The sequence below is a fragment of the Mya arenaria genome, chromosome 8, assembly GCF_026914265.1.
Source record: "Mya arenaria isolate MELC-2E11 chromosome 8, ASM2691426v1".
Taxonomy (NCBI): Eukaryota; Metazoa; Mollusca; class Bivalvia; order Myida; family Myidae; genus Mya; species Mya arenaria.
In genome coordinates, this window is record NC_069129.1 from 54,194,553 (window position 1) to 54,208,216 (window position 13,664).

Consider the following 13,664-nt stretch of genomic DNA (forward strand, 5'->3'; position numbering starts at 1 on the left):
TATAAACATTTCAAAGGTATTTTGTTTTCGTGAATAATGGGGGCTTTTAAGCTGCACTCTCACAGATATATCATTTTTACAATTTTTGTCTTGGAAAGAGCATTTTTTTGCATAAATATCTGCAAATCAATAATATAAGATTGTTGACAAAAAATCAGATCGTAGATTTTCATATTTCCGTTCGAAAATAAATGTTTTATGGCTTAAACCGTTACAGTTTAAGAAAAATGCATAAAACATCATTTTTTGAACTTAAATATAAAAATCTGCGATCTAATATTTTGTCAGCAGAATCATATCACCATTTCTTATGGATTTCCGCAAAAATTGGCTCGTTCCAAGACAAAAAATAAAAAAAGTTGTTAAAACGTTCAATCTGTGAGAGTGCAGCTTTAAAAGAGTATTATTGAAGAACACTTACTTACATTTTACCTTGCATTTAAACAGGTATTCAACCCAATGTTTGCGTAGTTAAACAAAAAGAGAAATATCCCAATTACCATAAGGAATGAAGTGAAGAAGAACTATTATACCAATTACAATACAATATGATCATAATACAAGTGTTATTTTTGATTAATATATCTAAATAGGATCGATTTATAATGACAGTATAAGAATTACATCTAACGTTGAATATTTAATTAAAGAAAGAAGTAAAAAAGAACTTGAATGTTCTAAATGTTTTAAAATTACGTAGCAAACTACTGATAACAATATTATACATGTTTGTTTATTCGTCAATAAAGTATAGCGAACTAGAAATGCTCCTGATATGTAGATGTTAAAGAAATATATTACAGATTGGTTTTATGTATTAAGCAGTTGTTCAAGTTTGAACATTCTAGGTCTAACCCAATAATAACCTTTAAAGGGACTCTTTTATGGATTGTAAAATGCAAAAAATGCACTTATACGAAAAAGAAATATTACGAAATAAAGTCTGGCAAATCATTAGGAGTGTTAAGACTAAGATACTGACAGCTGGAACACTTCAACAAATGTTGACAATTGCTAAAATATTTTCTTCAAAGACCACAAATTGGAAAACGTTAGTAAAGCGATTCAACAAAAGGTTGTAGCGTGATTAGTTGATTAACTTAATCACGTGATGTTACCAATGTATTGGATAATGCTTAAGATATCCGTCCAATATTGCAAGTTCTTTAACCCGAGTGGGTTAAGGGATCAGTTATTTTTTTCTTGACTCTACCGGCGTTGGTTCGCTCCCCACTTCAACCAAAATATTTTTATATATAAATTGGGGGGGGGGGGGGGGGGGGTTATTATGTAATTTCTTCGTGAATAAGTAACCCTACGGGAGCTGAGCGCAGCGAATGCTAACCAACATAGAGTTAGCCCTTACTAAATTGCATCAGCTTTAAACTGAAGCGACTTGACCAGTCATTCCAAGATATTGTGACGTCATTTAAATCAGCGCTGGCATTGCATATATGCAAACAGTATGCGTGACTATACGCGCATGCTCTGTTATAGCAATTAACTTAATAATGAAGAGTCGTCTTCAGCAATTAGTAACGATTCGTCACAACTACGAAACTAAACATTTTAAATATCTAATGCCCCTGATTGTATGAAAATGTAGGGCAATCATTTGGGTTAATTTTGGTGGTTATCTAATACTGCCCCAGCGATACGTCATTCAAATATCTGTACATTCATTAACACAGGGGCAGGGTGGTTTGTCTTGACACATCAGCCCCCCCCCCCCCCCTTTTTATCATTTATTTAATAGTATAAATATGGTGTTGTAACTGAAACTTGTGATAACTGGCAATTTTTTTGTTTATTTTTTTATTCTATTATCTGTGAAGAAGTAAGATGCAAGAAAGGGAACTTACATCGGACCCAGCTTGCTCTGTGGTCCGTGTAGTTTGGTTTTCAGCCATGTTGGTTTTCAGATAATAGAATTAAAAAAAATGTTTCCATTTATCCAAAAGAAAGAGGGGGCGTGGTGTGTCAAAACAACGCACTCTGCCCCTTTGATCATGAACATGTGTAATTACAAATTAATTTTTAATTGATATGAAAAATGTTTGACTGAAGTATTTGTCATTCTATTATTGGTGATATTTTTATGCGCATAATAACGTTTTCTGCAATTTGAACGCTTTGAACAAGCAGAATTAATCCTAGGTTTCCACTTAGTCTATCAACCAAACGTTCTTTGCTAAGAAATAGCACATGTCGACAACACTTTGTATTGACTTTTTTATTTACACAACAAAGATAAGTGTTAAGTGACACTCAAATCTATTATATATTAAAAATCAATGCATACACAAGTATAACAAATATAATTTTTGAGTGATAAACCTTTAACTACTTAAATACTGCATTTTATATAGACTGATAACAAGATGGTAACCGTGCATTTAACAGCTGAAAACTCACAAATATTAAATGATTGGTGAGTGCTAAAAGATTCACAGTGATCAACTATCGTCTCATAAGGTAGAAATACCGTGTTTTCGTCTTTTCATATTAAACACGGTTTCCTTCATAAGATACAATGTTTTCAAAATTTATTCATCGTTTTCAGTAATTAAAAGCAATTGTATTAATTGTGATACATCTTATTTGGGAGTAAGAGTGCATCTTTAATCAGAACAACTGCATATCGGTATCACTCACATTAAAAATATAGAGTAATAATATTTGTTTAATAATATTCTAAAAACAAATTACAACGGTTTAATATATATATATATACCTGGTATATAATAAAATGATAGCAATTGAATAAATTCACTTTGTTAAAAAGTATCAACAGTCAAAAAGTATAAACAAAGTCATTTCACCGAAAACGATAAAAAGAAAAAATTGTATATACTGGGCAGATTTTTCAGATCATTGTAAAAGTTAACAACGTTGTTTACAACATCTTTGTTAACTTTAAAAGGTAAAATAGTGGACTCATATTTTTGCATAAAACAAGTGCAGCTGTAGCAGTTATCTCAAATCTTGTTAGAAACACTCCAGATCACAAAAGTAATTCTTAGTACAGTAAAGACTCTAACGTCAACAACGATTGCGTTAACGAAGTTCTGAACAATCGGTTTTATGTGTTGTTAGTTACTGTTCATCTTTCTGAATAATTAAGTTACAACATTTGTTGTGTTCATGAAATGTTGTGTTAATGTCATCAAAATAAGTCCAATGTTCAAAAGAAGAAGAAGAATTTTATCTTACTTTAGTCTTTCAGCCAATGAGTTATATACAACATAAACATATAAAAATAGACATTTCCGGTACAACAATTTTCAAGAATGAACACAAAATACTTTTTAATCATACCACTTGATTAAATGTTGAAAATTATAACTGTAATACATCAATTGTTTACATATCGCACACAATTCTAAACATAAATGTATTATATTTGCAATGCTAAGATGAACAAAAGTATCATATATATTCAACATCGTACATGGTTATACAATATAAATATTCTCTGTGTTTATAGTAAACATAGAAAACAACAATTGCTTTACCGCTTACGTGATCCAATATTTATAACGTTATTGGAGAAAAGTGTATAGTATCTATTTCGACGCAATTCGAAGCTTTGTTTATCTAAGCAACAAAGATTTTGTATTATATACACGTTTTCATGCGAGTTAAATAAAATGTCATTGGATTGCGCCAGTATAATTCCTACATTGGCCAAATTTGTAAAAGATAACACTTAATATATTTATATAAACACAGGCAAAAAATGCTTTGAAGAAACCAACTTTATGTATATACAAAATTAAGCAGAGACTTTTCAAGCAGTACTTTTCTGTTTATTCGTAGATCTCAACCAATAAAGACTCTTACATGTAAATATAAAATCACACAAAAATATATACAAACATGACTTGTCCAAAACACTGATAACGGTGACGTGGAAATATGCACATGTATACTATCACAAACACACGCACACGCACGCATGAAAACGCTATATTTATGACTTAACAATCACCAATTTAGTATAATTGTTATATACAGTGGTAACCTAAGATATGATATTCATTATGGCACAACAAAAATAACAACAAACTTTCAAAAGTGCATGAGAAAAAAACACAACATAAGACAATTTGACGGTAAAAATACGTGTAACTGGTTGCATAGGTTTTTATTTATACTAGTATTATGAAGCACATTTTTAGCTTTTGTGAATTTCTATGAAGTACATTTTTAGCTTTTGTGAATTTTGAAGAAAAAAGTTGACCGTTAAAAATAATCAAATGGAATTCGGTATATATGTTCCCAGTGACATATGCACATGCCTCACAAGGCAAACGAATATGATGCTTATAACTCTATGACGTTAATAATTGCCAAGTAAAGCGCCTTTTCAACAACAAAAAAGCAACAGACCAGCGTATGACATTGGCTCAGTGTTTCCATTTTCATATATCTCAAAATTGGTATTGTATTTTCTCCACCTAAGACATATGATACTAGTACTATTACCTGTTGCAAACATCCTTGAACCGCTAGATCTTAAATAAATTAGATCGAGAGACAAACCGATTCTAGAGACAAGCCGGGTAGCAAAAGTCTTAACTATATACCCGTACACGAAGTATTGCCTGGTGTTTGGACCGTTGTTTACACCTCTGTTTGTCCTTCTGCCCCCACCACTTTTGTAGTCTCTATTTTTGATTTACGAGGGACTAAATTCTTATTTTGAGAAACAGGTTCAGTTTTTCTGTTTGAGTCATGTCTATTGCTTTCAGTCTGGCGTTTGCTTCCAACTCCAGTATAAGCTAATTGCAGACGAGTCAAAGTAACCATCAAGTCTGGAGAGGTTGTTTTTCCGTCAAGAAACGATTTCAACTCCTTAGATACAGACTTCAGCTCTTCCCTTTTTCCAATATCAAAGTCTTTTTTGGCAAGGACTTGAAAACTCATTTCAAGTACTTCTGAGAATATAGGTTGTTGGTCACTGATTTTGCAAAACGCTTTAAAGAGAGCGAATTTCAGTCCAATTGCTATTCTTTCAATTTCAGTTGATATCTCATCCCAAAACTGATTGGTGGCAAACCTTCTTTCTTCAAGAATGATATCTTTCAGGCTCAGTGGATCTAAAATGCCTTCCAGCTGGAAGTCACCGATCACTTTTTGTTTTTTTGCGTCTTGTATTATTTGTGTTTGTTTCATGATATCTTCTATTTTTTCCAACTTCTTTTCAGTGATATGAACTCCACCAAAAGTTTGTGTCTGCAAAGGTTTAAGCAACTTTACAATGTCTGCATCGGCCATGCCTAGTGCTTTCATGCTGTGTGTTTTCTTAGTAAGCTCAGCTACTTTATACTGTCGCCTCGCTCCATTCCCTTGTAACTCTTCAAACTTTTGAACAACAGCTGAGCGGATTCCCTTTAGAATAGAAGAGTATCGTTTAATCTCAGATCGTATTGCTTTTCCACATTCGTCAAATGGACATGCTTTTATAATACTACCTCTTTTTGATTGAGTTGGTGTTTTCATGTGTTTATCTAGACGTCCAACTTCAAAGATACATTTACAATCAGGTAGCTGCATGAACATACTGCTTTCATCAAATACTTGACCTATATCATTTCTTAAATGTTTTTCGTTGCAAGTTAGGCATACACATACTTCTCCACACAATCCTGAGCATTTATGAGTGCATGGCAGAATTTTCGAACACATTCCATTGCATGCAGCAGATACAGTGCATGGTTCGTGACAGTCATTGTCGCATTTGCCATGTTGACATCTGTACTGACATTTTTCCGTGCATCTCACGCAAGGCTGAGAACATTTAAGCTTACATTTTAAGCCATGAGAACAGCTCCATTGGCAAATCTGACTACATGGTGGGCAAATATCACTGCACGGGTATGTACACTTGTGACCACAGGGCAATGTCTTCCCACAGCTGCCCCTGCATGTTTTGTGGATCCTACCACCATGGCAAAGTCCACAAGTTCCAGAACATTGATGACCACAATCGTGGACGCCACTACATGGTGCTGGACATACCACCGCCTTGATATTATGGTAGCAAAGCATTCGAACCGTATGTCCACATGGCAAAATTCGCTCAACCTTTTTTTTGCACTGATTTTCATGTTGTCGATTTTTCGTGCAATCAGAACATTTCTTTCCACATGAATGACCACAGGATAAAATAGTTGGACACTGTTCTTTGCAGTCCCATTTATATGGATCCATATAGCAAGCCATTTTAGCTTTATGTCCACAAACAGGCACAGTTTTTTCTACATTTGTAGCGCATCTGCCGCATTCTTGATGACATTTCTTGGTACATGGATGTCCAAATGGACAACCTTTGACAGCTTTCTTACATGGTCTCACACAAACGACTTTTTTGTGCTCCATGTCATATGTATGGCATGTCCGTGGGCAAATGTGTTCACAAGGCAGGTATTTCCCACACGGTACTTTACACCCCCCTTCTTGAACACTCAGAAAATCGCTTGCTGTTTTGGCAATTGTCGTATTTTGGGGATGATTGCTACACCTAAGCAAAAGAGAGCTCTTCACCGAGCCCTTTTCCTTAACCTCGCATAGAATCTCTTTCCACATGTCACTACAACTTTCAAACAGTGAAAAGTTTCCCAGTACAAACATACCGACCTTTGCACGCGAAAGTGCAACGCAAATACGATTCTCAATACCAACAAAACCAATTGGATTGCGACCTCTGACATTTCCAACTTCGCTGCTGCGTACAAGAGAAAGTAGAATTATATCATTTTCTTCACCTTGAAAATTGTCAACAGCTGTAATGCGAACACCCTCAAATAATGACTTTGGCATTTCTTTCCGTAGAAGAAGAACTTGGCCCATATACGGCGTTAAGACAGTTATTTGGTCCCTTGCATAACCCTGGTTTAAAAAGTATCGACAAAGAGCAGCTATGTATTTCGCCTCATGCGTATTTGAATAACTGGTTGATTCACCTGAGCACACTTCTCCCTCTTCGTGACTAATGAACTGCATGTTCACGTCTACGCCTTTCACTTTCTCATGCTCAAAGACGCTGGAATGATCGCGAAGTCCAGGATACAGTCTTTCTCTTCTCAGAAGACTAGATATTTCAGGTCTCATTCTGTGTTGTTCTTCGAGAGTAACACACGGTACGCTGTTTTTGACCATTCGTTCAAACAAGGAGATATCCATTGCATACTTCTTTGATAGTTCATAGACAGTGGTTGAAGGGCGCAGCTGTTTATGGTCCCCTATCAAAATAAGATGCTTGCAATTGGCATTCAACGTGGTGATAATGTGGGATTCGAGAACTTCTGCAGCTTCTTCCACAATGATGAGTTGAGGTTGTACCTTTTGCAAGAGTTTTCTGTATTTTGCAGCTCCTGTAGTTGTCATGCCAACAACCACGGAGTCATTCAGTATTTGGACGGTTTCCATGTCTCTGACTTCTTGAAGTCTCGCGGTTGCATCCCGAAATGCTTTTTCGAATTCCTTCACTGAAGATCTCAAATATTCCCGATAATTTCTAAGCCAGAAAGCATACAGGGAATATCTAAGTTTGTCACTTTTTAAGCTAAACAAACCACATATGTTTTGAGCATCTCGTTCAGACATTGGTTTTGCTTCATTCAGAATGCGTTTTACTTTTTTAGCCTTTTTCTTACTATTCCATTTCACAAACCAGTCGCCGTCAGATTTTATGCCCTTGATTTTTCTATTATCCTTTTCGTGATCTTTTGATGAATAACCAACCAAAAAATCATCATCGAAATCATCATCATCTAATGCACGATCTTCTTCGAGGTCTGCTTCTTCCAACTCAGTGTCTTTTTCCTCCACGTGTCCACCGACTTGAATCTCATCCATTGTTTCCTTCACTGTTTCTAGAGTAGTTGAATCATCAAGATTAAGCCACAGATGTACACAGTTTTTGTTATTGTTTGCACCGTGCAGCAAACTTTTCAACTGAGCATTTGACTTTGGTTTGACCAATAGACGTTGTATCTCAGTAAAAGTCAAAATCTGTTCTTCACATCTTTTCAGAATACCCGGATATGCAGATAACAACTCTTTTGTTATGTTTTGCATGCATTCCCTTTGCCAGCATTTATATATCCCTGCCCTTCTAGAAAGATCGGTATTCCAAACATCGTCGATTGTTTGGATTTCTTGGTTTGGCAGAGGTTCTACTTCTGTCAGTATAAATGAAACCCATTCATTTCTTATGGCTCTTGAAGAATCCACCAAGCCAACACCGTCGTCTTCAAATGGACAGAAATTTAACCACTGATACAAACAATTTTTCAGTGTCTCTTCGTTTTTAAATTCGTTTTCAAATTCTTCTCTATGTTGATCATTCATATGTTTCTTCAAAATTGTAAACGGGAGAATATCTTGGGTCGTTTTTCTGAGTTTCACACTTATATCAGTGATTTGTTTTTCGCTTGTTCTAAGCTGTGTACGACAATCTCGTTCACTTTGCATAAGTTTGAAAGTTCTAGCTTTTTGTTCCCTACGAGTTTTCTTGAGATTCCGAAGAACAAAAGGTTGCAGCGTATCATTCTGACAACGACCACCTATCCGCACAATACCTTCCTCTCCGCAGTATTGATAGATGCCTTCTAAAAACTGATCTAGCGCGTGGTTTGTGAAGCACACAACCAGGATTGGGCTTTGATCAGCTTTAGTTTTCCAAAACGCACTGTTTTCTAACAGAAGTTTAGCAATTTTCAATCCGACGAAAGTCTTTCCAGTTCCTGGAGGACCCTGAATAATTGCGAATTCCTTTGTGATTGCCGCTTGAAGCGCTTTGTATTGTGAAGTGTCTAACCCAAGTTCCAAAGCACTAGGCCATCCAACGGTATTCAAGACAGGAAATGATCTTTTGTATGAAGATTTCACCAACAGGGTTCCAAAATTGTATTTCGGACCGCCAAGACCGAGAAGGTAAGATGGTGGCTTTATCTGCGTTTCACAATCTATCACATACCTTGACATTGGCATAGTTTCATCCATTTCCTGAAGTCCTTCAAGAACATATCGATACGCCTCAAAATAAGCTGTTGTCTCAGCCATAACGAAGGTGTCATTTTTGTGCGCATCTAAAATTTCAGTGTCTATTCCGTCAAAGTGAACTTCAATATTGCCTTCGCTTAAGTTTTTTGGATTTCGATCTGTCACTGTTGCATATAAAACAGTATCAAAGTCATCGCTAGACAAGCATACTAGAGAACCGAACAAGAGACGCCTTGATGCTGTCCAGTTAATGTGTTTGAATTGAGAGTTGTCGAACTGCAAGATATGATTGATTCCATTACTCGAGCATACTGGTCGCAATATTTGTATGTTTTGATAAATCCGGACGTTTCTCAATCGCTTCACGCTGACACCTTCCTTCACGCACTGCCTATACTCTAAAATTCCTTGGCGCAATGGTTGAACATAATCCTCCCGCAGAAGACGAAACTGAATATCAAGGTAAGTATCTACAGAGACATACCTACCTTTGGTTTTGTTGGCTCGTAAAAAGGGAGCTTCGTTCAAATGAATGTCTTCCATTCTTGGAAATATTGATATCTGTCGAAAGTCATCGGGTGGTGTTGAGTTTTCGTCATCTTTATATAGTGGTCTTGTTCTTACCTTTGGCTTTGCTTGGCTCCTTTCTTTTTCCTCCCTGACTTTGTTGAATACTTCCTGGACGTTGTTTACATACACAGCAACGCTACTGATTTGCGGAAAGGATATACTCATGGCATTTAAACTCAAAATTATTGTGTGGCAGTTTGTGATGGTATTTGGAAGTACCGACATCAATGTTTGGGTGAAATCAGAGACATAGTATAAAAATTTGTCAAGTTTGTCTTCATTATTCCAAAGCAAAAATGCATTTCTGTCTTTCATCAATATGTTGCTGAGGAGATTAATCAAAGCAGGGAGCATTTTCTCATGCACATTTTCAAGCAGTTGTCTTAGATTGAGAGGGTTCAGTGTTGCTTTTGATGCAATGTTTAGTACCTTTAATATATAAAAAGCATTATCCTTAAAATCAAAAGACGAATGTACAAGTTCTACAAACCCACTTCTAGATTGCAATAAGTCCATCAAAATGTCGTCTGGATCACATTCTTTTTCAGCTAATGATTTCAGTTTTCCAAATGCCATTGTTCTTGTTTCCGATCTTTGCCTGCGAGTAGAATCATCTTCATTTGTATGATCCAGCCCACTTTCGTTCATGCCGTCTTGCCTAAGCCTTGATTGGTCTTGTCCACGGCCTGTTCCTCGAACATGCCCAAAGCGTGCCCGTCTTTCGCCATTCTGACCACGCCTTTTGTCAGATTGGTTATTTTTCGAATATGGCTCAGATCCTTTATTAGACTGGTTTGGTTCACGATCAGATGACGATCTTCTACGTATGCGACCCCGCCCTGCAGAGCACCCACGGCCTAAAGCGAGAAGATGTTGTTTTTTAATTTATTTATTTTTCATTGATATAACGTACGATAATTGGTTTTGCAAAGGGGTTGGCTTGCTTACTTTTTAAACCTTGTTTGCTGAGTAGCTTGCTCAAAACAGAAACATTTACGATGCTCTTATGTACCTTTAAAGGATTTATTCGTATAGTGTTAAACCATTTAAGGCCTCTACATAACTGCCCAAAGCGGAGAATGTCCTTTTAACTGTAAATTAAACCAAGATTGGATAAGACGCATATCATTGACTGCGCATACACCGGCTAGATTAATTTGCGCATGTGAGGTTTATATTGCACACCGAATCCTGCCAGCATGTCATTTAAGACAAGTTTACAAGTTAAACTGATCAAACTTGTTCTGTAAACACAAACATAATCGTATCCATATGAAAAGGCCATCTTAAAGAATACAAACCAAAAATGAGGCAGATAATTACCTCTGCCTCGTCCTCTCCCGCGTCCCCTGTTGGCTGGATTGGTTTCATCATCTTGAACTACGACATCAACGTCATCGTCAAATATCAACAATGGATATTGGCCTCCTGCCAAATCACGGCTTCTTCCTGATGCCATCGTTTACCTGGCAATTACGAAAAAGTTAATAGTATCTGCAATAGTATATGGCCTTCGTATTTGCTGTCAATACCAAAATAAGAACTCATGCTGAAAAGCATATTGATCAGTTTACATGATCTGGTTTACATGTACATGTACCCAAGGACATAAAGTTAAATTGTATAACCGCGGTGTACCCGATTGACACATGTATTACAGCAATTTGTTATCATATTTCAAGTTTCTTACATTATATACGCTTACCTCTATTTTGTATGTTTTATAACAATTTCTTATATTATAAATTTAAAAAATATATAAATCTAACTAACCTTCAGTTCATGTCTATCAGTTTTTGATATCTCCAATCACAAATATATAGATGTATCTTATATTGATACATATTTATATTCAAAAATTTTCTTTATAAGATGTTTATCTATCGTTTATACTATTCCATTCACTATTCTATTCCACTCTTTCAGTGTTGAAGCCAATCGATATGTCCTCTAGTCTGAATAATGTTCACATTTTCTGAAAATCGAAAACGAAACTAGAAAACCATTTTCGGACAATAATTGGTGCGCACGCACTCTACAATTTACTAAATTTAGTAATGGATGTCCCTGAAAGGTCACATTTAATAAAATCCAAATTAAGATCTACACGTATAATTACAACACTTGTTCACCACCAGTACAATTAAAACCGACATATGATTTAATTTTTAAAACATGCTGTATGAAAAGTCTGTACTTTATGGTTTCAAATTAAGTATTTCAGACAAAATTTGAACACATTAACTTTTCTTGAAAGTGGCAAGATAACAACAACTTAGTTGTATGCACCAGTCGATTGTAACCACGCCGCCCCCCACACCCCAGGTCCGGGGCTATACCGGGGGAAGCGGGGGAAATGGGTCGTGTTTTTACTTTTTAGGTGGCACCGCAGTGCCGAGTCAATGCGGTGGTTTTGTTCTCGGGCCGAAAATAGCGGATAATAGGCCTTATACCTAGGTATCCCGAGGTGAGGGGGCCTTTGGTGGGGGGTTAACCAGCAGTTTGTCCCCGCTGGACAGGGATTTTCGCCGGGATTGGCTTGACCGAAAGTCCCCGCTATTCTCCGTACTAAGCGGGCCGTGGTGACAATTGACTGGTGCATTAACGATTTGCCATATATATATGTATATTACGTTCATAAGATTTCAACCTTAGCACGAGTTTAAAGGCAAGCCGAAGAATCTTAAATACATCTTGACGAGGAACCGAGGGAATATGTTAACAAATATAATTACGAGGAAAATGGAAATCATTCGGAACTCCTCGGCCATTTTGCATCGAAAACAACCTTTGATGCATATCCATGGACGGTTTACTATGTCAGAAATCTTTGCATTTAACTACGCTGCAAATAGATCGTGTAGTAATTTCAATTTTCAACTTAATAACTTTACTCTTGGAAATCTTAATTATTTATGCAATTATACACTTCACTGGTTACCAATTTAAACTTAGTCATACAAATAACACTTTTAAACACTATTATAATTTATTACTAAAATTTACGAAGTATTTCTACTGATGTACCGACATACATCCGAGGTTGTTTTTGATGGAAAATTGCCGACGTATTCCGAATGTTTGGAAATGCATGTTGGAAATGTTTACAGAAAGACCCTACCTTATTTTGCCTTCAACCTTGAAAAAGTCTAAACGTCTTCATTTCAATTGGCCTTAGTTTGGAGATGAACACATTGAATGTGCATATATATGTTTTACAGCTATTGTTATGAAACTAGCTAATTTTATTAAAAAAAATCCTCAATTTACGTTACTCATTCTTAAAGTGACTCGCTCATGACTTTTGGACCAAAAATTAGTTTATCCGGTAATGCATCTAAAAACACATATATTATCATTATTTTACTCTATGATATCGAAAATGCAGAAACAAAATACAGTTAAAGCATACTGAAAAGGAATTTTGGCTTTAGTTGGGTTAGTACCGCCATGCCGACCACACGTACTGTTGGCAGTCAAAGCATTATATATTTCACCCAGCATGCGCATAAAGTCCTAGGGTAACACAATTTACATGAATCGCACTGCACTGTGTTGTCCATTTCACCGCATCACCGAAGATTCTGCAGGAGTACTTGGGTGTGCGCGATCCTTGGTTCGGGTCAGAAGCATATGAAGCATACATGTATAATATGACTCTGCAAAGACAGTGTGTGTATACCACGTGATAAATTGCGTCATAAATGCTACGTCGGAAGGCAATATTTTGCTTCGAATGAAGTCTTTAACAAAGATAACTTCACTATTTCTTCACAATTTTAAATAGAACATAACAATACATTAAAACAAATGTTTATGCATCGACTTATATATGTAAGTGGTACCTGGGACCAATAACAATTTAATCCTACTCCCAGTTGTTTCCCAATCGATTTGCCTGTACGTGCACTTGCATTTTTCAGATTTTTATCAAAATGCTATTTTCTCTGAAACAACTTATTTTATCAAAAAAACTAATTACATTTTTGTAAAAACCCCAAAACTAACCCTATTTTTCAGATTTTTTTATCAAAATGCTATTTTTCACGTAACGGAGTTACGTATAAAACACTTTAAAGTAA

The 13,664-nt window shown here is 36.0% G+C and overlaps 1 protein-coding gene across 1 annotated transcript; it reads right to left on the minus strand.

The window, feature by feature from the left end:
* Positions 1-2,222: 2,222 nt before the first annotated feature.
* On the minus strand, positions 2,223-13,181 carry LOC128243232 (NFX1-type zinc finger-containing protein 1-like). Its single transcript, XM_052960849.1, has 4 exons — positions 13,118-13,181; positions 11,356-11,557; positions 10,906-11,048; positions 2,223-10,439 (listed from the first exon to the last, which is right to left on the minus strand). Exons 3-4 carry the CDS (start codon positions 11,039-11,041, stop codon positions 4,627-4,629), a joined length of 5,949 nt encoding a protein of 1,982 aa, XP_052816809.1. The 5' UTR covers positions 11,042-11,048; positions 11,356-11,557; positions 13,118-13,181; the 3' UTR covers positions 2,223-4,626.
* Between the last annotated feature and the right edge of the window lie 483 nt (positions 13,182-13,664).

What these genes read in the sequence shown, in the direction of transcription:
- LOC128243232 (XM_052960849.1), bottom strand. Translation starts at nt 11,041, where the DNA reads ATGGCATCAGGAAGAAGCCGTGATTTGGCAGGAGGCCAATATCCATTG. An exon ending in CGGGAGAGGACGAGGCAGAG is followed by an intron (nt 10,440 to 10,905) that starts GTAATTATCTGC and finishes TTCTCGCTTTAG; the next exon opens with GCCGTGGGTGCTCTGCAGGG.